This window comes from Carya illinoinensis, chromosome 5 (genome assembly GCF_018687715.1).
Source record: "Carya illinoinensis cultivar Pawnee chromosome 5, C.illinoinensisPawnee_v1, whole genome shotgun sequence".
Taxonomy (NCBI): domain Eukaryota; kingdom Viridiplantae; phylum Streptophyta; class Magnoliopsida; order Fagales; family Juglandaceae; genus Carya; species Carya illinoinensis.
This window is the reverse complement of record NC_056756.1, coordinates 12542133-12565330: the sequence shown is the minus strand read 5'-3', so window position 1 is coordinate 12565330 and position 23198 is coordinate 12542133. Positions and strand designations below refer to the sequence as shown.

Genomic DNA, 23198 nt, shown 5'->3' with positions numbered 1-23198 from the left:
TATTTGGTTAATGTCACGTTCTTGATCCTTGGTAAAATTAAGTCTAGTCCTTACAAATTAGCCCAAGTTCATTTGCTGCTATAACTAATGACCCATTTAATTAATTAGAACATGTAATGATAATTAAGGAGATGGGGTCGAGTTCTTTCTGCTTATGTATTGGAAGCGTAGTGTTTATTTTCCCTTTTTTTTTTCACTATTTGATGGAGTCTTTGAGAGCTTTTTCTCGAGAAAAAAACAAAATCTAGTTAAGATTTGGTTAGCTTGTTCAAAATACATCCACATTATTGACATCAAGCTAGCCATATCTACAGTAATTTTAACGTTCACAATTCTTGACTAGACTAGCTAAATGTAGCTAGTCCAAATCTCTAGCCAAATCATTTTTTTCATATTAATATATTCTTCTTGGAAGAAGCCATCTTATTTCGCATGCTCAACCATCTTAGCTCTACTTGTTGAAGATAAACTCTCCGTATGTAATATTTTGTGCCAGAAAAATATTGGGGCTATGGAGGGGACGAAAAGAGCAATGTTGGGTTTGTAAGTTTGCCGATAAAAAATAAAAAACTGTTAAATAATTATATCCGTTGAACTAATATAAACATAAAAAAATTAATGTGTACTTTTTTAATAACAAATAAAGATTTCAACTATCATTATAATTAAAATAAATGAAAATATCAAAATCAATAATTTAAAATAATAATGATAGATTTTAAATAATTTGTTATTTTGTGTTATTAAAAAGTGGCTAGTTAAATTAGAAAAAATAAATTTTCTAGTTAAATTTTGATTAAAGAATGACTAGGCCACTACTAATGCTCTAAAGCAAATTTATTTTACCTTTGGAATATGCTTTGTCAATTAATTAATGCATAGGACTATTGGTCTGGTCTGACCCAATTATTTTTATTTTTTTTTAAATAAATAAATTAATATATTTTTTTAAAATTATTAAATTAAAATTAAGTCAATTATTAATGTGGATTATATAACTAACTCATTAAAAATAATATTTTACTATAATTATATTTATGATGTTCATAATCACTACTTATTACTAACTTAAGACTTTATTTTTTAGTATACATAATTATTAATAATGTTATATATTTTATATATGTTTAATGAATATCAAATAATTTCATTATAAATAAGATTATTTATACTTGCTTGCAACTTAGGTAATTAAAAAAAGTTACCTAATTATTTTAATTAAATGTAAATAGTAGAATATGTACTAATGTATGATATATTAACTATTTACATATAATGACATAAATTATAACATAATTTATTATTTATTATTAATTGATAATATATCTTATTTTATATTTTATATAATCAATGACAATAAATTAGATGAAAATTACATCAACTTATATACTTACTATATAAAATAATATATGAATTATTAAAAATATTTTAAAAAATATATGTATATATATAGGGTTCGGTTCATTCGATCCAGTCCGGTCCAAGATTTATAGACCTTGGAATCGGACCGAATGTCATCGGTCCACACATTTTGGGACCGAGACCGACTGGTTTATAGCCCTAAATGCAGTCCTGTAGAGCAAAATGGAGACGTTTGTGAAGAATATGGAGAAGAATGAAGCATTTGGATGTTTTCAAGACTGAGATTAACTTTATTAATCTCTCATGCGAGATTTAATTTCCCAACTAATACAGGGCAAAGCCCATTTCTTGGTATTTTTGGAAAAAATAAAAATAAAAACTGCCAGTGTGGGATTAAAAAACATAACTGGAAATAAAGCTAGAATAAGCAGTAACATCCACCCAGTCCGGAAAAAGGCTTTTCAACTTCTTTGCCCCACCAACTAATTTCTGGTCTAATACAGCAACTTCCACTCTCAAATCTTCAGAACTGCTAGCCTGCCAAAATCACCAAGTTGTGCATGATTTGGTAACGGCTGCAAGAAAAATATCGGGGGCAAAAACATAAACTACTACCAATAGTGACCAGGCTTTACCTCTAACCAGAAGGTCCAATTCTCATGGCTGGCTCCACTAAGTCTGCATATATGTGAAGGTGGACCACCGTCTAAAGTTTCGGGAGCTGTACCGGTTTCACGATGTTAAAATCTATACAACAAAGGGAGATACCATATGCCATCAAATTGGAATTGGAAAGAATTTTCATACCTGGAAGAACATTATCTGCAAATGACCAACTGGATAATGGACCGGTAATGTTTAGGACTGCAACCCAAACCTCCTCTAAGGAACTGCCGTGAACATAATACTTAAAGATGTTCAAACTTGTAGCTAGATAAAATAGTTCATAATATGTGATGAAAATTTAAGTTTTCAACTATCTCTTAACAAATGATGAACCGGTTCCATCTGTGTAAAGCAAGCTACCGTGTTAATGCCCATGCAGATCAGGGGACGGTAAGAGTAGCATGTTACTATGTAATGATAATCATGTAAAAGAATTGGTTTCACTCTACTGCAATGAGCATCCCTATGTCAAATATGTGTTTGTTGTGGATTTCACACTACTGCAACAAGAATACCACGGTGAAAACAAAGTTATACCGAACTTCTTCTTTTTTCTTTGCCTGAAGCAAATTCATAGAAGGCACCTTGTACCATGCTCTGATTCTTCCCTTGTTTTTGGGTGCATTCAAGCATATGCACCAATTGTGTATTACAATAAAGGTTTCTAGATAATGAGAGAACATCATGAATTCTGAACTACAGAAGACACAAATGGAGTGTGGATAAGCATCTGTGCATAGAAGCATAAAGTTACACCTTAACGAAACATAATTACAGGGAGGCAAATGGGCAGTCATTCAAAACAAATAACAGGAAATCTTCCAGAAAACAAGTCCAACATATTGGAAATAAGTAATTTGAGTAAAGGAAAATCTACATTGATAATAAAAATATAAAAAGTATGAATATTTATGACATCAATATTAAACTATGCCTATGTCTGCCGCTAAAGGTGTTAACAACTTTGAAATTGTAAATGCACATGTCAATGTTTGTCATATGCAGACCAATGTAACTTCATGGATAACACGTGCATTTCAAACCACTCACCCTAAGGAAAGTTCCAAGTGAACTCTTCGAGATCCTTTGCTAGAAATTATATGTTGCTTATAAACAGACAAATGGGGGAAGCATTTATACTGCTTCAGAATGCCATCACTCAGTGTAGGGAACTTCAAGCTCCTTGAGAACAGAAAAGAAACTGGAAATAGTGCCTGCGGAAAGTGAGAGAGAGAGAGAGTGAGATGTCCTCAGATGTTGCATCACTTTGCTTCACAAATTTAATGGGGGATGACAAAGCTCCATATTTGTGTCCAGTGTTTTTGTTTTATGGTTGTGGCCATCACCATTTGTTTCAACAAAACAATTGGTTATCAAGCCTAGTATATATCTTTGCTGTGTGTGTGTGTGTGAGAGAGAGAGAGTTTTGCTGAAGACCACCAGCATGTTAATATTACTCAGATCTTAAAGAAACAAAAGAATATGGATTTTCGTGCAGGGATGAGGGGACTACCATTTGACAAGGACATCATGAGTTTGAAATGGAAAAGGCCAATATCCATACCTTTAGAAGGCATATAAAACCATCTAATTCATGTATTTAACATAACAATGGCTTGAAACTTCATTGTCACATACCATCCAAGTCTCCCGGCGAGACAATGTTGCAGCTTCGAAAGAAAACGCCGAACTAACGTGTAATTCATCTGCCACTTCAGGTGCATATTTGAAAACAAAAGCTAAAGAATTGGAATCCACTACAGAAAAGTCATAAGAAGAGTCCACAACCTGATTTCCATCTGTGAATCCCAGAAGTAAACGTATTTTTTTTAGATTAGACAACCAAAAGAGGACCACTACTAGAAACAGCATGCTAATACTCAACAATCATAAACTGTAGGTGTAATACTGGTCAAAATATAATAGTATTTAACTTGTTAGATATTGAAAAGTTATGAAATAATGTTTTGTAGTGTTTTATAAAAAAATATATATATATATACTTTTTTAACTTTTGTAAGTGTTTCTGAAGATAGTTTGTAAAACGTTTTCTGAGAACAAAAAGAAGACTTACAAAATATGTGTTTTCTAGTTCATTTTTTTTAGAAGATCAAGAGGAGACTAACTGGTTGGAAAAAGATTTATTTGTGCAAAGGGGGCAGAGTTACATTGATTAAAAGCACCTTGTCTAATTTACCCACTTATTACCTCTCTCTTTTTCCTATTCTAGCAGAAGTGGTAAACATAATTGAGAGGATTTTTAGAATTTTTTTATGGGATGGTATTGGGGAGGGACTTAAATATCACTTGGTGAGTTGGAATAAGGTATGTACTCCGGTGTCTTGTGGAGGTTTGGGTGTGCGGAATTTAAAGCTTTTTAAAAAAGCTCTCCTTGGGAAGTGGCTTTGGAGGTACAACAATGAGAGAACTGCATTGTGGAGACAGATTGTAGATGCTAAATAAGAAGGATATGGGGGAATTGGTGTACTAATGAAATAGAAGGGGTATTTGGGGTGGGATTATGGAAGTCCATTCGGTTGGGATGGGGGGATTTTGTCAAAAACATTAACTTCAAAGTGGGATCTGGGACTAATCTTTTCTTTTGGCATGATGTTTGGTGTGGTGATTTAGCTCTTAAATTAGCATTTCCCAGACTTTTCAGGATTGCTAAAACAAAGGAGTTGCTGTGGCCGATTCATATTTATTTTCTAACAACATGTTGAATTGGAATGTGAAATTTAATAGAGATTTACAAGGCTGGGAAGTGAGTGAAGCTGCTGATTTCTAACTAAAACTCTATGATTCAAAGATTGATCAGATCAGGGAGGATAGGATGCAGTGGGTTCATGATAACAAGTCCAGATTCTCTGTGAAATCCTATTACAAGGTGTTAAATAGTCATGGTAATATAACATATCCCTGAAAATGCATTTGGAAAGCTAGAGTGCCCAGTAAAGTTGCATTTTTTTGCTGGTTGGTGTCGCTGGAGAAAGTTTTAACTACTGATAATCTGATGAAAAGGGGTTTATATGTGTTGGATTGGCGTTTCACGTGTAAAAGATGGAAAATCTGTTAACCACCTGTTTCTTCATTGCGAAATGGTGACTGCCTTGTGGAATGAGTTATTTGCAAGGGTAGGCATTGCTTGGGTGATGCCTTTTCATGTGGTGGATTTCTTGGCTAGCTGGCAAGGTGCAGTGGGATGTAGAGGCAGTACAGCTGAATGGAGGATGATTCCTTCGTGTTTGTTTTGGTGTTTATGGCTTGAGAGAAATGGGAGGTGTTTCGCAGATTGTACAATGGGGGAATTTAGGGATTTGAGAACAATCTAGTGAGGGATATGAATATTTGTAATGCCTTATTTTAGTGCTATTTTGTTTTGGCTTGTATTTAGGTGTATTCTCTTGTATACTTTCTATGTACTTGGGCTATGCCTATTTACTTGGAATAAAATCTCTTATTACCTATTAAAAAAAAAAAAAAAACTGGCAACTTCAGTACCTGCAGTAAGGAATGTATGCTGGAAGACAACCCTCTTAGGTGCATCTGTGCTGTATGGAAAGAATTGTGATGACAGAGCCAAAGCAAGCACAGTAAGATGCAGCAAAAGTTGAAAAATTGATGACCTCGCCAACCAATGACCACATATAGGTATTACGGGCCCCACACACCAACCCATTACAACTCCAATTATTGCTGCCACTATTATGTCTGGAAGGAAATATCCTGAAAGCAAAGACCTGATAATCATTACTAACACTAATTTCATAAGACTCGGGTGATTAAATATTGCAGATTGTTGACTTTGAACTGCCTTGTAGAAGACAACTTAAGTAATCAAAAAAAGTTCAAGAACTCAGACTTTTAAGGCAAATATTAATACAAATCAACCTAGCAAAAGCTGTGAATAAGATACACGACTCAGCCCAGTTTATAAAGTTTCTCCCAATAAAAAGAATTTTAGTTGTAAGGTATAATTCATTGATTAAAAAAGTGGAAACATCTATTTGATTAACTTTAGCTGCTACATCTCTGATCTATCCAAGTGCCCACTGAGTAGTGCAGCCATAAATAAGTTCCACAACTAATAATATACAGGGAGAAGGATTTCAAGGGATGCAGGCTCTTCACTAAAAGTATATCAACGCAATGCAAACAAACTGCATCCTTCCCTATATCAAAACAATGAAGGTAGTACTGATTTAAGTAAAACATTCTTGCTACAGCTCACACATCAAGACTGTAGGCTTCACAATAGCCCCCCTGTATAGAATGAAAAAAGAGTCCTCTCCCTCCTCCACTATAAGAAATCCAAATACAATTTTGTGCTAGTCTTGATGTAAATGAAGGTTAATAAATAATTAGCAGTGCAAAAAGAAAGCTAGTAGTTCAGAAAAACTAACCATAAGGGGGTGGAACAGCACCCATCATACCCATCTTCTCAATCAAAAATTGAGCAAGAAACCCCCCAAAGTAAACACAGTATGTAAGGCATGGAATCAGGGGTATTAGGTAAAATACTGTCGACCTGACAAAACCAAAATCAATCAGATTGCAATTTTCAATATGAACTAGATGTACAAACATCCGATGAAATGACTCTGCAATCTCTGTGCTGAAACAAGAGAAAAGGCATGGTGCAACAGAGAATCTGAAACAAGAGACAATGAGTGTGTTGTCCCAACCTCCAGATGAGAACGAAGGAAGTCCACTGAAACATCTCAACCATTTCAATGATTTTGGCAAATCCAGTATTTAGGTATGAATTGTTGAAATAGAGAATCTGGAAAGTGCCACCATTCCCACTTAGATACTTTTACCTTTCTCCCAAGAGATCAATTACCTAAATACAAGGTCCCCAGGAAAGCCCAACACACTCCTTTTTTCCTTCTTTGGCTGGGCTGAAGCCTAACACACTCCTTTGCATGTGTAGGAGTTTCACTACCCATAAACACTTGGAAACCAGACATGACATAATTTATTAATTTACTTTTCAAATGAACTTCTTGTAAAATTTATATAAGACTCACAGAAGAAATAAATTGAACCAGTCACCATTGAAAAGAGTACCTGAGTGAATGGCATCTGAAATATTTGACTGAGAAGCAAAAGGAAGGCCATGCAGCAAGCATAGAGGCAGACACAAAAAAAGTCAAGAAGCCTCCACTCAGACCAGCTACAAGATAAGCCTGTTTTTATAAAGGTTCTTTAGAAATTTGAATTATTTTGTGTTTCAATATACCTCCATTTGACTGATAAAACTAATTACAGTGGCCAACACGTACCAAAGTGAGTATGGCATAAAACCCAAAAGCTCCCCAAAATCTTGCTTCATTAGATAGTGCCTACAAGATTCATCTTTCAGACCAGTGCTAAAACAACTGCATTAAGCATCTGTGGTGGTTCTAGAAACTTAAAGTAGAGAATGAACAAATATATTTAAGTAAATTTCGAAATACGGGTGCAGCAACCCAACACTTTGGGATTCCATGCCATGGGCATCAGGAGGAAAAAACTAAATAGATAAATTTTGGTAAGATCCACTAAATCAAAGTGTGTTGAAACTTTAACACAGAGAGAGAGAGAGAGAGAGAGAGAGAGAGAGAGAGAGAGAGAGAGAGAGAGAGAGAGAGAGAGAGAGAGAGAGAGAGAGAAGCCTATCCATCCACTTTGTCAGAAAAAAAAAAATCAAAAAATAAAAAGAAAAAAAATCTAGGAAAGATAGTATGATAATCTTGGCCTTGATCAAGGAAAAATAAAAATTTCCAATAGAAATCTACCTCTCTTGACTTCGGACCTGAAACATCTTGAGACAGGGGAAAACAACTCCAAACAATTGTTGGAGTTAACAAACCAACAAGTGAACAGGGGACAAACATCATAAAAGCCAAGTATGGATGAGCAAACCTGCATAACGGCTCAGCATGTTTAGAAGAACCTTGCAATGTAGTGATACTAAAGTGCAAAAACTCAATCCTGAAATGGAACTAGAGCTATTCTAAAGAGTAGGGAATTTGTATTCTAAAAGTTCAACACCATAAAATCGAATGGGAATTAAAAAGTAACCATATTTTTTTTTTATAAGTAAAAATATTATATATATCAATAGGAGTAACCAAGTACACTGGATGTATACAAGAAAACAGCTAGCCCATATTATTTCAATATATCATCTGAAATCTTGCAAATACTTTATCACTTTGTGCTTGATCGAATCCTTTTGGACCTGAGGCATGATCAAGCCTAGCATACAACATGTTCATATCAGGGTCACTTTCTGTTCGGCAACACAATTGTTCTAAAGTATTCTTAGATATTTTCTTCCCAAACAAACACAAAACAATTTTAATTTCAAATCTTCATCTTTTTCATCTAACCATTACCTAATCATTATAATTTTTCCAAACTTCCAAAGAAAACACAAAATACAATACTACTTTTTCAATTTTCAAAATAAAAATTATATTCAAACAATTTTTAACTTTATAATATTTTTATTCAACTTTTTCTCTTTATTTTCCCAAAATCCAATAAAACATCTTAACTTAAACCATTTCACTACTATTCACAGATGTACTAAGATATTATAAGCATCCAAAAGGGCCCTTAATTTAGCCGGGACTTGCCCAATAGTTGGAATATGCCACATGTTTAACCAAAGAAATCGAAAAGGTATTGTCAAGCATAAGGAAATGGTAACAAGTTTTATCGGGTGAAATGAATTGCCTTGAAATTCAATATTATAAAATAAAACCATAAACTATTTTATCAATTATTATATGGAATCCCACACTCTTATAACCTACACGATTTCATAGACAATCAAAACACCAGTCATTCAACACCAATACAAATAACAATATTAGGAATGGTAATTAATAAATATACATACACCCACCAGCTCATTGCACGACCAGAGAACAGCAACCTTAGGATGGAAAATAAAATTGGGAAAATAATGGCAAGTATAATCCCAGCAAAATGGAACATCATTCCTGTTAAATCAACAATTTTGACAGTGGCGTCAATGCAAATAATAATGATGATGATGATGGTTAGATAACTAAAATTCTTAACTGGAATATATTATGAAAAATGAACATTGAAGGACAGCTTCAGGAATGATTTACAAATAAAAATCAACACTGACCATTTACCTCTTGTAAAATCACAGAAGATTGCAAACCAAGAACGCAATCCAGAATACAGGAAACACAAAATGAAGGGAACACTAAGGAAGATGGCAACAGGAATACTGTGAAGTACCACAGCAACTCTTTTTGAATAGAATATCTGAAAAATTTATAATAAAAAAAAGGAAGAGATAGAAAGAAACAGTATTAGTCATCAAGTGCAATCATACTTGTAGACAACCAATGTATCATAATCCGATCATTAATTATTTATTTGATAAATAAATCATTAATTATAAATGAAAAGCATACCATGAACCATGTTAAGTAATCAAAGAAAATAGCCCGTTCATCTGTATATTCATTGGAAGTAGTGGCAAAAGATTCTCTATCATGGGTATTCTGTAGCTTAGAAGAATTGGTGAAGGCCTTAATTAGGCTGAACAAATTTTCTCCGCGCGCTTGGATGCTTCCGGGTCTGGAGACATTAGGATGTATAAGAGAAGTTTTTGAGAACAAATAACATAAAGATCTCAATTAACTAAATATGTACCAAAATAGCAGATGTAATGCATACAATAGTCTCTCCATTGTATCATAGGAGGTATGATAAAAATAACCATCAAGGAGAAAGATGATATCCAGCCCAGGAATGTTGCCATAATCTTGGGAAAATATTCGATAATCTGTGTCTCCAGGAATAACAGGAAAAACATCCTGCGCATAAAAAATAGAATCTTTGCAATTAAATCAGTTCTGCTGAAACTGGAGAAAACTGCAGCCAAAGCACATTAAAATGTCGAGGGGATAAAAACACGTGCACACATCCATATACACACACCACATATAAACAAAGGGAGTAGGAAAGAGAATGATAAAATTATGAATGTAGAAAGATTGTAGATATAATGCATTGCCCCAACCTCGTTTTGAAATGGTAAATATGGCCAACAAGATTTTTGAAACATTAAACAAAATCATGTAAACAAAGGTTCAAGAGAAAATGAGAAAGAACTGTACTGTTTTTACATCATGATGAAAGTCAATATTCGGTACACATGAATCATAAAGAAATGAAATGATCAAAGCCTAGATTTAAATTTAAGACTATAACAAAGTTGTTCAAATAAATAAATAAAAGACCAATAAAAACCTGGGCTGCACTATGTGCCATTGGGTATACTGCAGATTGGGCATAGACATGAGAAGGCCAAGAACCAGGTCCGGACTGGCAAACTAAATCTGTTAAATTGGAGAGCAGAAACAAATCAGTGTGTTATGGCACCACAACAATATATATGAAATGGGAAGAAATAAAGAAATTAGAGTTCTTATCCTCTATCAACAAAGAAGACGATTCTCAATCTATCAATTGTTCCTTTTTTTTTTTTAAAAAAAAACTGTAAAGAGATGATAAGACTGAGATAGGCATAGCCTAAGTAAACAGGAAATTGTTACTCCTGTTTTAGTAAACATATCATCAGGAATGGAAAGCAAGCACAAGTTAGTATTTATTGCATATACATTTCATCTCTGTTGAAACTGTTTGTCAAACATTTCATAACACGACAATGTCCCCCATTACTTTTATAAAGCAAGCACCAGTTAGTATTTATTGCATATACATTTCATCTCTGTTGAAACTGTTTGTCAAACATTTCATAACACGACAATGTCCCCCATTACTTTTATAAAGCAAGCACCAGTTAGTATTTATTGCATATACATTTCATCTCTGTTGAAATCGTTTGTCAAACATTTCATAACACAACAATGTCCCCATTATTTTTTGAGTTAGTCTATATTACAGTTGGATTGTCCTAGGAAGTTGGTTTGCATGTTTTCTCAGTGATTGGTTGCCGTCTAAGTTATCCCCTAAAAGGGGAAAAAGTGCAGACCAGTTAGTTGCAGAATTGTACTCCTACATATAACCATGATAAGCAAGCGATCTAAAAATTTTCAGAAAATAATACAGGCATTGGATCATATCCTACCAAGACCTCCAGTACCAGATGCCTCAACATTTATAAAAGCTCCAACTGTGTCATGCCATTTATGTGTCTTCATGAAACCATGTGAACCCTGAAACAGCAGATGCAAATAAACATCTCATAAGCTTACCCGTACTACAAGAGCATATTACAGGAAGAAAGAAAAAGTAAAATGAAATTTCAAATATATTAACTACATAATTTTTGGCTAGCATAAATTGTGATAGCTGTTTTTTTGTTGTTCACTTTGTTTTACTTTTTGTGTAGCACTCTGGCTTGCCTTATTTTCTCGTAACAACCCAAGGAAAACTCAAAGGCATATTTTGGCATATACTTTAAACAGAATAGTCAAGGTTACAATTGGAGCCCTTTGAAATCATTATAAAGGGCTGAGCTTCTCCCTCCCAAACAATGTGGGATTCCATTTACCACCTCCAGTATAGAATCCGGGGTATTGCAATCTCGCCTACTTAAATTTCCAATGTCCTCGTTAAACCATTTATAACGATTCAAGGCCAAAGTCAAATCTGGACCTATACTCTAAAAGGACTGGTCAATGTTACAATTGAAGCCCCTTGGAATCATTATAAAGAGCTTGAACTTCTCCCTCACAAATGACGTGAGATTCCATTTGCCACATTCCTATACACAATCTGGAGTATTACATTGCCATATATGTTTAGGAGGGTGCCATGCCACATATTTCTATTTACTTCATTTAACTAATTAGTTTGTAAGAGATAGCTTTAGAAAGTTCTTGCCTCCGTCAATTTCTAATAAATTGTAACATATGTCCTACTTTATGGAAAAAGAAATGAATAAGTATTCTAACAGGAGGATCATATTAAAGCCAAACAAATTGAACTTGTACTGTTGTACATCTGAAAAATTAAGTACTCGCATCGACTTAGTCATAATCTTTTTTCAACCATGCTGCTGATTTAAAAAGGCAAAAGCCTAAATAAAACAACAGGACACCAGGTAAAGCACAACTTGAGAGAGTTCTTTTAGAGGGAGGAAACAAAAAAGTCAGGGTAAAAATGATTCCAAAGGAAAAATATTGTTGCTTCCAGACAAAGCAATACCATTATGTCTTAATTCTTACCAACATAAATAGCTCTTCTGCACCATTAAAAAGAAAAACAATAGGCCGAGGAGGGACCCAGCCAGAGTCTACAGTGAGTCTTGCTACTTCCAGCATTGATGCTAAACAAGGACAGAAGTAAACATGAGAATATAAACCGATCAAGCAAGAACAACCAAGATAATATCTCTAACAGATTTGGATTTTCATTGTACCCACCAACACAGGAACCACAGTCACCAGCACCTGGGGAACCAAGGGGGCTATCAAAATGGCCATTCAGTAAAAGTGACGGGTCAGTGTCTAATGAATCTGCCGATGACATCCTGTCATTTGGTGCAAGTTAATCCTTACTGACACGCATAACATAATAAAAATATAATGCTTTATTTACTCATATAAAATACACAAATTTCACAAGTTTCCTCTTACAATCCTGTGCATTTTACAAGTTTCCAACTTAACGAATGTTATATTCCTGGAGTCTTAGTCCAGATGCTTCCTCATTCTCTCCTAATAAACCACATTTACAAGTTATTCCCTACCTCTCTTCGTTTTGTCCCTTTCATTTCTCCTATAAAGAGTTCAAAGAGTCCTCCCCTCCCCCTAATAGCATCAAATAATGAAGCTTCGCATGCTTGTCTTGATAGTTAAATGGTAGTCCGCAATACGACTACCACACATGTAACACTGGACGTGCGTGGGACCCAGTAGTTTTACAGCTCACTAATAACTACTTCAAAAATCAGCAAAATAAAAACGCAAATAACCTCAGTACAAATCCAATCAGAATAATGTGAAGTACCTCGTAACAATGTTTGTGTGATTTCTATACGCCAAAGTTATGCTGTAGCCTAAGAACATCATGTTGAAGGAGCCATTAACAATGGTCTCCTCGACATCTACTCTGCAAATTAACAATTGGGGGCACAACTGCAAACTATCAAAACGCAAATAAACAACCAATTCCTCCAGCTTAACTGCAATAATACCAGACAAAATCGAACTACAACTTCGTCGTTGGACATAAAAATGAAATTAACAAACAACCATAAAACTGAAGGAAAAAACTTCATAACAACATGGAAATGAATAGACCAACCTAATATGGGATCCGGCCCGCTCCTTCGTCATTTCCAGCTGGCCTTTGATATAATGAGCAGCTTCTCGCAAACCAGGACGCCCTTCCTGTAAAATAATCCAACAAAAAAGTTTAGAAAGAAAAAAGGCTTCTCTTACGGTTCGCAGCCCCCCTATCTTATTTGTTGGTAAAAAAGGCTCACAAAGATACGTTAAAAAAACACGAGGGATAAAAATGTAAGGAAATGAAATTCGTAATTTTGAAACAAAATAAAGAAAAAAAAAAATCAACTTATTTTCCTTCTATATTCTTTCCCGGATACTAAACGGAGCATTAACGCTAACAAATCCAATTAACGACGAAACAAAACTTCATGAAAATAAGAACTTTGAAGACATCTAATAGAATTCGATTTTTATCTCAAGAACAAAACGAAGCAGCCAAAAGAACTGGTCTCACTTGGCGACCATCGATCTCTTTGGTTAAAATTCGGACGTGTTCGACCGCCCTCGCCTCCGAGAAGCGATCGAGCGGCGCGTCGATCCCGAGCGGCTTTATGAACTTCATGTGGACGACGGAATAGGCCAACATCGCCATGAGCCCATACATGATAGCCAGAGAAAGCAAGAACCTGAACCCTGACACATCCGAGGCACCCAACCTCCAAGCCATTCTACTCCTCGTTTGTATCGTCCCCTCCAAGTTTAAACACACAAGCAGAACGAGATTTACACGTCCATGTATACGTAGGAGAGGGAAGAAGTGACAGAGGTAGGCTTGGTAATCGTAGTGACTGATGGATTTGGAATATGCTGGATTTTGTCAGCGGAGTCGGCTTGGCAAGACAGAGATTAGATAGATACAAAAGGAGGCACCTCCCGCGACGTTGCGTTCGTCCAGGGAAACCAACTCCAAATATAATACGACATTACGAGGGTTGAACTAGGACCGGTTTTTCGCTCATGTTTTTGGTACAGGCTCCATCGCATTAATTTTCAAAACATTTTTTAATTATATTCGTAAAAAGATTGTACTTTTATACGTCAAAATCGAATACTTGAAATAAATGACAATTAAATTCTTAAATTATTAAAAAAGTTCACAAGTAGGGCATGAATGATTTATCTATGAGTAATACATGCAATCTTAAAATTTGTAAATATTGTGAAAAAAAAAAAAAGAAATTTATTATTAAAAACTTTATTTTTTTATATGAGTCTTATATTTATTTATTTTTTAAATAATTGCACGGTATTTACACATATACAATTGTAATTATTATTTTTTTATTTATATTTAATATTTTATCACTTAATTCATTCTATATTTTAATATAGAATTGAATCATAAAATATTTAAATCCTGAGTTCAAAATTACTAATCCTTGTTGAATTTAAAAAAATATATATTTAGCTCTACAATTAAAAATGATAAATATTAAATTAAAAGTAAAGTTAGCCCCCGCGAATATTAATATTGACTTGGTTAAGATGATATTATTTTGAAGCGCGTAGGATACTTTGTAATTCCCATTTCATCATTTTTTGAGTATTCAATGATGAGGTATTGATTTAAAAGTAGTTGATTAGAGTTTCATTGTGTCACGTATCAAGTGATGCCACAGTAGTTATTTTATTTTATTAATAAGTATTAAAAGATAATTTCAAATTAAATTCTTAATTTAATATTTCTCTCCAACAATAAGTAATACAAATCTTCAGAAGTGTCAATAAATGCGGATACCACCCATAAAATGATAATAACGTGACATCTATAAATCCTGCGAATTCGGCCAATAAGGTGGTCACGCTGAAGTTATGACATGAAAATGTGGGATGTTGGGATGCCCTACATTTCGATAAAGGACGGGCTAACTTAGTAGAGAATGCATCTAATGTGATAAGATATAAATTGCAATACAGTATAAAATTTTTCATCTCATCTAATTATTATAATTTTTTTAAATTTTCACATCAAATAATATAAACAATTCAACTTTTTTAAATCACAATATAAAATAATATTAAAATAATATATTCTAATAATATTTTATTTAACTTTTAATTTTAATCTCAACTCATCTCTAAAAACAATCGAGACCTAATGAGATTAAAATTCTAAGTAAGATAACCATCTAATTTATAGTTGGCAACAAACAAGGATAAAAAAATTTTAAGGCATATAATCTAGGTTGCTGCCATTCATCTTCTTGAGTTTATCCTCTCAAATTTATCATTAATGTAATTGCATTTTTTTTCCAAACATTAAAAAAAAATACATCACTTTATTAATAATCACTCTTTTAATCATTAAGAAAAATAAAAAATAAAATTTGAAGGGTAATTTTGAAAGAGCAAATTCATAAGGCTAAATATCATTTTCCATAAACAATGTCTTGAATCAATGTGATTGACGAAGAAAAGGCTAGGTTTGGTAATACCCAAAACAAATGAAAAGAGATCGGGGTTGAAAATTGGCAAGGAACTTGATCCTCCAAAAAAGGGCAGTTGAGGTCAAACTCTAATTCTAGAAATCCTTCGTAAGAAGGCCAAGCACATAGGGGAGTGAATCGAAAACCTCAACTATTAGGAGCGGACTAATCTTCCATATCGGCCTCGTTACTTGCTCTGTATAAAAAAAAAAAAAAAAATATAGTTGTAAGCATAATTGTGTATTAATTTGTGTATCAATATTATGTGATTGGTCAAAAAATACATTTTATTGAAAACAGTGTTAATTTAAATTTTAAGTATAAATAAATCAATATTGGTATACAGATTAGTGCGCTACTATATTTGTATGTAATAAAATTCTAAAAGCAAAACCTGTGGAAAGTATGAAGAGCTAAGCCACTAATGTCGCGTCGAAGGTGGGATCCCTTCTAGAAATGTTTAGCCAGGTAGCTACTAAGAATGCTATCAGTTCGCTTTTCGGCTGTAATCAAAGCAGTGGATAGATCGGCAGATAAGATAGGTTGCAGCGAATGATCCGCATCTATTAGAGTCATTTGAGATAAAATAGAAAAAACTTTGATATCAATATGATATTCAACTCTCGAAACTCTCTAAATATCTTAATGACCTATTGTCATCTCCTATGGAGGTGTTATGATCTTAATCCTTAAATATTTAATCAAATTAATATTCTAACAGTTTTAAAACTTTTGAATTAATAGTTAGATTTTTAACAATTGATATAATAGTAGGAATCGCATCATAAATTCAGGTCATGAAGGGGATAATTTATAGGCTGTATTAAAATGTCTTGATATTATGTATGAAGATAATGTTAAGTTATTGAATATTGATAGATGAGTGAAACTATTAAAAAAAAAATACTACCATCATATTTGTGTCATTAAAATAAACTATTGTGGACGTGGGATTTAAAAGCTTGATGTCATGTTATGATAATTAAATGTTTAACCAAATAAATATCTAATAATTATATACCTTTTTAGATGAATAATTAAATGAGCAGGTGAGTAGACTTATAAAAAAGAACCAACCAACAATTTAACATCGTTGACGAGGACGACAATTAGAGATTTTAGAGATAAAAACTCAAATGTTGTCCGATTGAAAAGCATATGTGACAACCAACAAATTAGATAGATGGACGGCATTGTCAGAATCTATGCCACTGGAGTTAGAGGGCAATCGTTCCTCAGTCGCTCTTCTCAACGGGTAAGCCTTTCTCAGGCTCTCAACGACAACAAATGAAATTCTTACATGTTAGCAATCTTCATGTAAATTTCATGAGCCACATACAACATAGTAAAATCAAATACACAATAAATTTATTTTCCCCCTCTGCACTTCCTCCTGAGTCCCCATTAACCACACCACCGCAACCCCCTCGGCACTCCACACTGCTGCACCTCCACAACTTGTCACAGCCAGATGGAGATCTCCATCCCGTCGCAGCCCAACGAACCTCTCCAACCCGTCGCACCCTTCAGCCATCTTAGCTCGTCACACCCTTCAGCCAATTATAGCCCTTCAGCTATCGCAGCCCAACGAACCTCTCCAGCCTGTCGCACCCTACCGCCAATTCCAGCCTTTCAGCCGTCGCAGCCTGATGAACCCACAAAAATCTATTCTAGCGTGAGTTTTGGAGTTTTCTTTGAAATTTTACCTGCAGAGAGAGGGGCAGGGAAGGAGGGGGTGGGGCTAGGACTAGGGCTCAATGAGTGGGAAGGAGGGGGTGGGGTTGTGTAATACCTGCTTATTCTTTCTTCTTCTTTATTTATGAGTCTCGATCTATATGTCGAACTTCGATCAACGTGCCAAGTCTCATTCTACGTGCCGACATTCGATGCTAAGCCTTATCCTAAGTGCTATATCTTGATTAGAGGTGTAAATTTTAACCGGTAAACTGGAAAACCGGCCCGGCTCGGTTGTACCAGTTTTGAACTAGTCCGGACTCAGGTCCGGAACCGGTTTTATAAAATAGAAAACCGGCCGGAACCGGTCCGGTTTTGGTTCCAGTCATTTCTAGACCGAATTGGCCCGGACCGGACCGGTACTATTTAATATATTTGTATTTATTTATTTATTTAATGTTATAAATTATATATTTTATATTAAATATAATTTTTATATGTAATATATAATAATATAAGTTATAATTATATATAAGATAATGTTATTATAATTTATAAAATAAAAGTTTAATCTTAAACATGAAAATTTAATTGATCATATGCTTTAAATATATAATATTATAAATATATATTATTTATTAATAACATTTTATCATAGATTCATAAGAAATAAGAATGGAGAAAGAAAGAAAATCACTCAAATATTATTACTATATTTTGATGGCCTAATACATTTAAAACTTTTTATATTTTTTCTGATAAGTACATAAGACATTAGTAGATAAATATAAATTATATATATTAGCATATAATTTATATAAAGCTATACTAAAGATATACTAATAGCATAATTTTTTTACATAACAAATTTTTTTTTTTTTACATAGTACTTTTTTTTTTATATTAGAATTTTTTGACATAGCAATTTTTTTTTTAAACAGATTTTTTATGATAAATATATATTTTTATTAAAACTGAAAAATTGAACCGAACCGGACCGGAAATCAGTAAAACTGAAGTATCAGTTTTAAAGGGTAACCGGTGCGTAATCGGTTTTAAAAAATGTAAAACCGGTGCCTATCAGTTCGGTCCTAGATTTTGTTCAAACCGGACCAAACCGGACCGATTACACCCCTAATCTTGATAGCGTGTTCCGAAAGCTATCCAACGGATTTCAAAGTAAGATATATATTTTAAAATTTACAGATATTTTAAATATTATAAAAATATCTATAGGAGATATTTCCAGTATTATTAGATAAACTTGTTTTTAAAGTAACACAATTATAATATTTTAATAAGTTCTAAAAATATTATAATTGTGGATAATTACTTAAAATTAAATATTGTATTTGTTTTAAAATATTAAAAAGTTTAACTTTACGTTGAAAACTCTTATTTAATTTAAATGATTTTATTCTCTTTGATTAATTAATGATACTTTATCATTTTAAATAATACTCTATCTTAATTCCTTTCAGTGTTTTATTTAAGTGTTTTATTTTAAATAAAACGCTTACACATTTTTAAATCAGTGTTTAAACTCATCGTTAGATCTTTCTGAGGATCCCGAAACGTAGGACTCTGATTAAATACCCATGCCCCTCTATTTTCCTCCTCACTTTTTCTCTTTTTCATTTTCTTCCTTCTCTTTCTTCTTTTTCTCCCATGCACGTCCAGCCCGTGCTTTGTTCTTCTCCACCGTGCGTGACCTTCACACCTCCCAGCTGGCGCCACCTCCAGTTGTCGTGCCCCACCTCCACCGCCAACATGATCCTCCTCTACCGGTGACCACTACCTCATGGGTGGTGAGCTACATTGGCAGCCCCATCTCTCATTCTTCCTTCAAGCAAATGGGTTTTACATCAATTTTCTCCTCCTTGAGCCACCATACACGGATGAAATAGCCATCAAGCACCACCAATGAATTCACCACATCATGGGCTTCCTCCCCATGTCCTCCTTTTCCCCTAACTCTCTTTCTTTCTCCAATGGGTCTCCACTCATACACCTACGGTTGCACTGCCGTGTACCACTGTACACGGCTACCCATGGTATTTTACCACCACCACCTTGTTCCTCTCATCACCACGACCTTCCCCAACAAATTTCATGGCCAACGGAGCTGTACACAACTTTCACTCTTCCTCACTATCCACGGCACGAAATCCACTTCTTTCTCTACCTCCCCCTAGCATCTCATGAGGTTCTATGACCTTCATCCACCTTAAGCAAACTCCCACCATTTCGGATGTACTGTTCACGGCGTGATGATGCCGTGCTCCACCATCTGTGACCACCACGAGGCCACCTTGAGCCTTTCCAAAGCCACACCTAACTATCCTCAAGCCAAACCGCCACTTTATGTGGTGGACAGCCACCATATGCGGTGTTACAGCCACGTATGACACCTCCGACGCTTGATCGTGACGAGCAGCGAGCGACGCACATGTTATCCCATCGATGGTATAACCCTCTATTTCTAATTATTTACATTTATAGTAGTTGATTGGTTGGATTATAAACTGTGTAGTCAGTAATTGTGGAGTTTGCTGTGTAGTTGTGAAGTGTTGGGTTTGATTGTGTAGTATTGTGAACTGTGCTGTGAAGTGAGAGTGAGATAGATGCTGTGGTTGTAATACGACATGAGGTGTGAAGAGAGTACGCATGGAACGTACTCTGTATAGTTCAGCGATGCACCGTGTGGTGTGCATCATGATAATAAGCGTTGTAGTAAAGGGAGTACGCGCCATGTCGTGTAGCAATGCATCGTGAGACGTGCATCGTAGTGATGTGTGTCGTAGTGTGGATGGAAGAGAGTTTACGTGAGTATACTCTGTACTATGTCTTGATACACCGGATGGCATGTCACGAAGAATTGGATGGTGTAGAGGAGAAGCATAGAGTGTATGGAGTAGTGTCGGGAAACTGTGTAACAGTGTCTCGAAGCAGTGGTGATGTGGCTGTAGTCCAAGGTAACGGGTGTTATCTTGAGGCTGACTTGTGGCTGAATGTATGTGTGAAGTAGTGAAAATGTATCAGAAAGTGCATCAGAAGCATGATGGGCATCGTGTTGTTATTCGAGAATTTGTCTTAAGCTACATAATGTGACAGAAGCGCATTTTTGGATGCAGTCCTCTTGTTAAATGACGAAAACTATGTAATAGTGTCACGATGCAGTGGTGATATGGCTTGTAGTTTAGGGTGACGGGTGTCACCTTATGGTTGACTATGGCTAAGAGTATATGAAAATTTGGTGGAAAAGTATTAAAGCGTGCAGCAGAAGCATGATGGGTGTCATGTTATGACTTGGGATTAGTCTCGAGCTACGTGACATGATAGATGTACATTTGTGGATGCAGTCATCTCCTATCAAGTGTTGAGATGAGCTTGTACAGGGCAGAGAAGTAGGAAGAGTCCTATCGATCAGGCCTAAGTAAGTTGGTATTGGAGTATGGAACTTGTTTATACAAGCGGGCATTAATTGAAATTATAAGTTACTCTTAGGTGATAAAAGGGGATGAGATACAGGTATCTCTGGTGAGACATGTGTGCCGGACAGGTTCACCATATATAATGGGTAAGCTGTCCTCAGCATGATTACATGGTGTTTTAGCCCTAGAGTTGGCTTGAATTTCTGTAGTCAATCTGGATGGGAATGAGGATTTAGTATGGGGTAGGACACGTGAAGATAGTGACGAGTATATAGTCTAACATTGAGACGCATGACTCTATTGGTTGGAATCATGCATTAGATTGTGAAAATAGAAGAACGAGACGGAGGTCTTAGTGTCTTAACCCTAAGGGTCATCACGAAAGTTCACTTTAAGGAATAAGACCCCGAAGGTTTTAGTACAGTAAATGGCACGTAAGAGCCCAGGGATGGACGGAGAGTGTTCCAAGTGAAACATAGTTCTATTTTTTAAAATAGTTACTTATGCATTAGATAGATGATGATGTAAGGTTATGTGTATGCATGTAGGTTGCCATCTGACATGCACACGAATGGACTGTATGGAATGAGTATGGCATGAAATCCAGGTAAGTATTACGTGCATACTCTTATAGAGTTTTCTTTATATAAACGAAGAATAAAATGAAAGCTTTTCTCTAAAAGGAAAATGAAACTTTTTCTCCACGAAGATACAGTTTATAAAAGAAGAAGAAACAAAATGCAAGTTTTCAAATATAAATATGTAGCGGCCCTCCTTGGCAGTCCCTTCACCCAAAGTATGTACGTTGTGATGCCCTTAAATTTCATTTGGGATCGGACGGACATTTGAAACGTCGAGACATACAACACAAGGTTACTTGCCCCCGTTCATGACATATAAGATGCAATGTTCCTAACATGTATCTAACATTATGTAATATTCGTAGCGGATAATTTTTTTTTCTTTAGCAATACTATGTACCAAATTGAAAATATCTCAAATGCTTAAAATATACTTCATACTTAAAGACCCATTGAACAATTAAGATCACAACACTAGTCTAAAATGGTTATGATCCAAAAGTACTAGAGATGCAACTCTATTGTACAAGTAGTAATTTACGTTAACTACTATATTAATATTGACGTCGCACCGTCGCTCAGTTAACTGTGTCTAGTTGGTCAGCTCTTGATTCTCTTTCAGGTCCTGTAACAAGATCTACCATTCAGGGGGAATGGTAGTTGGGACTACCATAGTGAGATTTGATTACAAATCTCAATAAGTTAACAAAAAAACTTCTACACAGGCTAATGATGCATGGATGACAATAAAAGTATGAATGTATAATCAAATTCATAAGTAATTAAAACATAACTTGACGTACAACATAGCATAACTGACATAACATAAATTGAAACGTAAACTGAACTTGACTTGACATGAACTTGATCTGAAACTTATTCTTTAACTGCTTAAATACGTACTCCACAGTTGTTGTAGCTCCATGTATTCTACGTGTCACAATGCAGTTAAATACATACTCCACAGTTGCTGTGGCTTCATGTATTCTACGTGTCACAATTACTATATCTCATGTAGTATATGCGTCACAATTGCTATGACCCTATACTTCGTGTGCCACAGTTGTTGTGGACCCCACGAAACTGAATGTAATTCAAGATGAAACGTGACTAGAATACGAAAGTACAGAAACCCTGACGTAATATAACGTGAGTTGAACATAATTTCAAAGACATGACTAACTTAAGATAGGGTTATATCATAACATGACTTAAACATATAACACACAATATTTCATAACATGATATCACACGTAACAGAAACATAATTAACATGACATACTTGTAATAGTGAACATGACATGAAATACATGTAATAGGTAGCATATTCAACATGCTGTACTTGCAATATATAGTAATAAGTGATAGAATATCTTGTGTAAGAGATAAAACTCATAACAGAATAAATTTTGTGTAACAGAAAAATATATGATAACTTGGCATGACATGGCATATATGATAGCACACATACATACACTGTAGTTCCTTTACTTAGCACACATACACAGTAAACTGCTAGTAAGTGAAAGGCAAACTTACCTTGATCTCCGCGTTTCTTATGAAAGTTCAAGCGTGATCACGAGGAACTGTGATTAGTGATTCTAAAAATTAAAACTAAATCACTATTAATTTTAAATATAGAAAAATACTAACTTAAAGAGTAAAATTTCTATTTTACCCTCTATATGTGAGAAAATGACCATTTTACCCCTAACTTAAGGATTTAGCATGCTAACTCCAAAAGTTATCAAAATTTACATG

General features: G+C 34.7%; 1 protein-coding gene across 3 annotated transcripts; it reads right to left on the bottom strand.

Annotated features, from left to right (window-relative positions):
• Nucleotides 1-1629: 1629 nt before the first annotated feature.
• Nucleotides 1630-14249, bottom strand: LOC122310638 (endoplasmic reticulum metallopeptidase 1-like). Of its 3 annotated transcripts, none has more exons than XM_043124718.1 (21): nt 13777-14244; nt 13339-13424; nt 13042-13176; nt 12456-12562; nt 12258-12358; nt 11156-11243; nt 10315-10403; nt 9739-9878; nt 9474-9639; nt 9186-9321; nt 8927-9023; nt 7809-7935; nt 7314-7373; nt 7099-7217; nt 6432-6556; nt 5530-5754; nt 3667-3827; nt 3079-3242; nt 2170-2252; nt 1998-2083; nt 1630-1899 (listed from the first exon to the last, which is right to left on the bottom strand). In XM_043124718.1, the coding sequence occupies exons 1-21, from the start codon at nt 13987-13989 to the stop codon at nt 1756-1758; spliced, it is 2652 nt and encodes an 883-aa protein (XP_042980652.1). In that variant the 5' UTR covers nt 13990-14244; the 3' UTR covers nt 1630-1755. The 3 variants fall into 3 exon arrangements, with proteins under 3 accessions (XP_042980652.1, XP_042980653.1, XP_042980654.1); XM_043124719.1 differs by having other exon boundaries at nt 13042-13143; nt 13777-14243; XM_043124720.1 differs by lacking the exons at nt 1630-1899; nt 1998-2083 and having other exon boundaries at nt 2211-2370; nt 13777-14249.
• Nucleotides 14250-23198: the final 8949 nt, after the last annotated feature.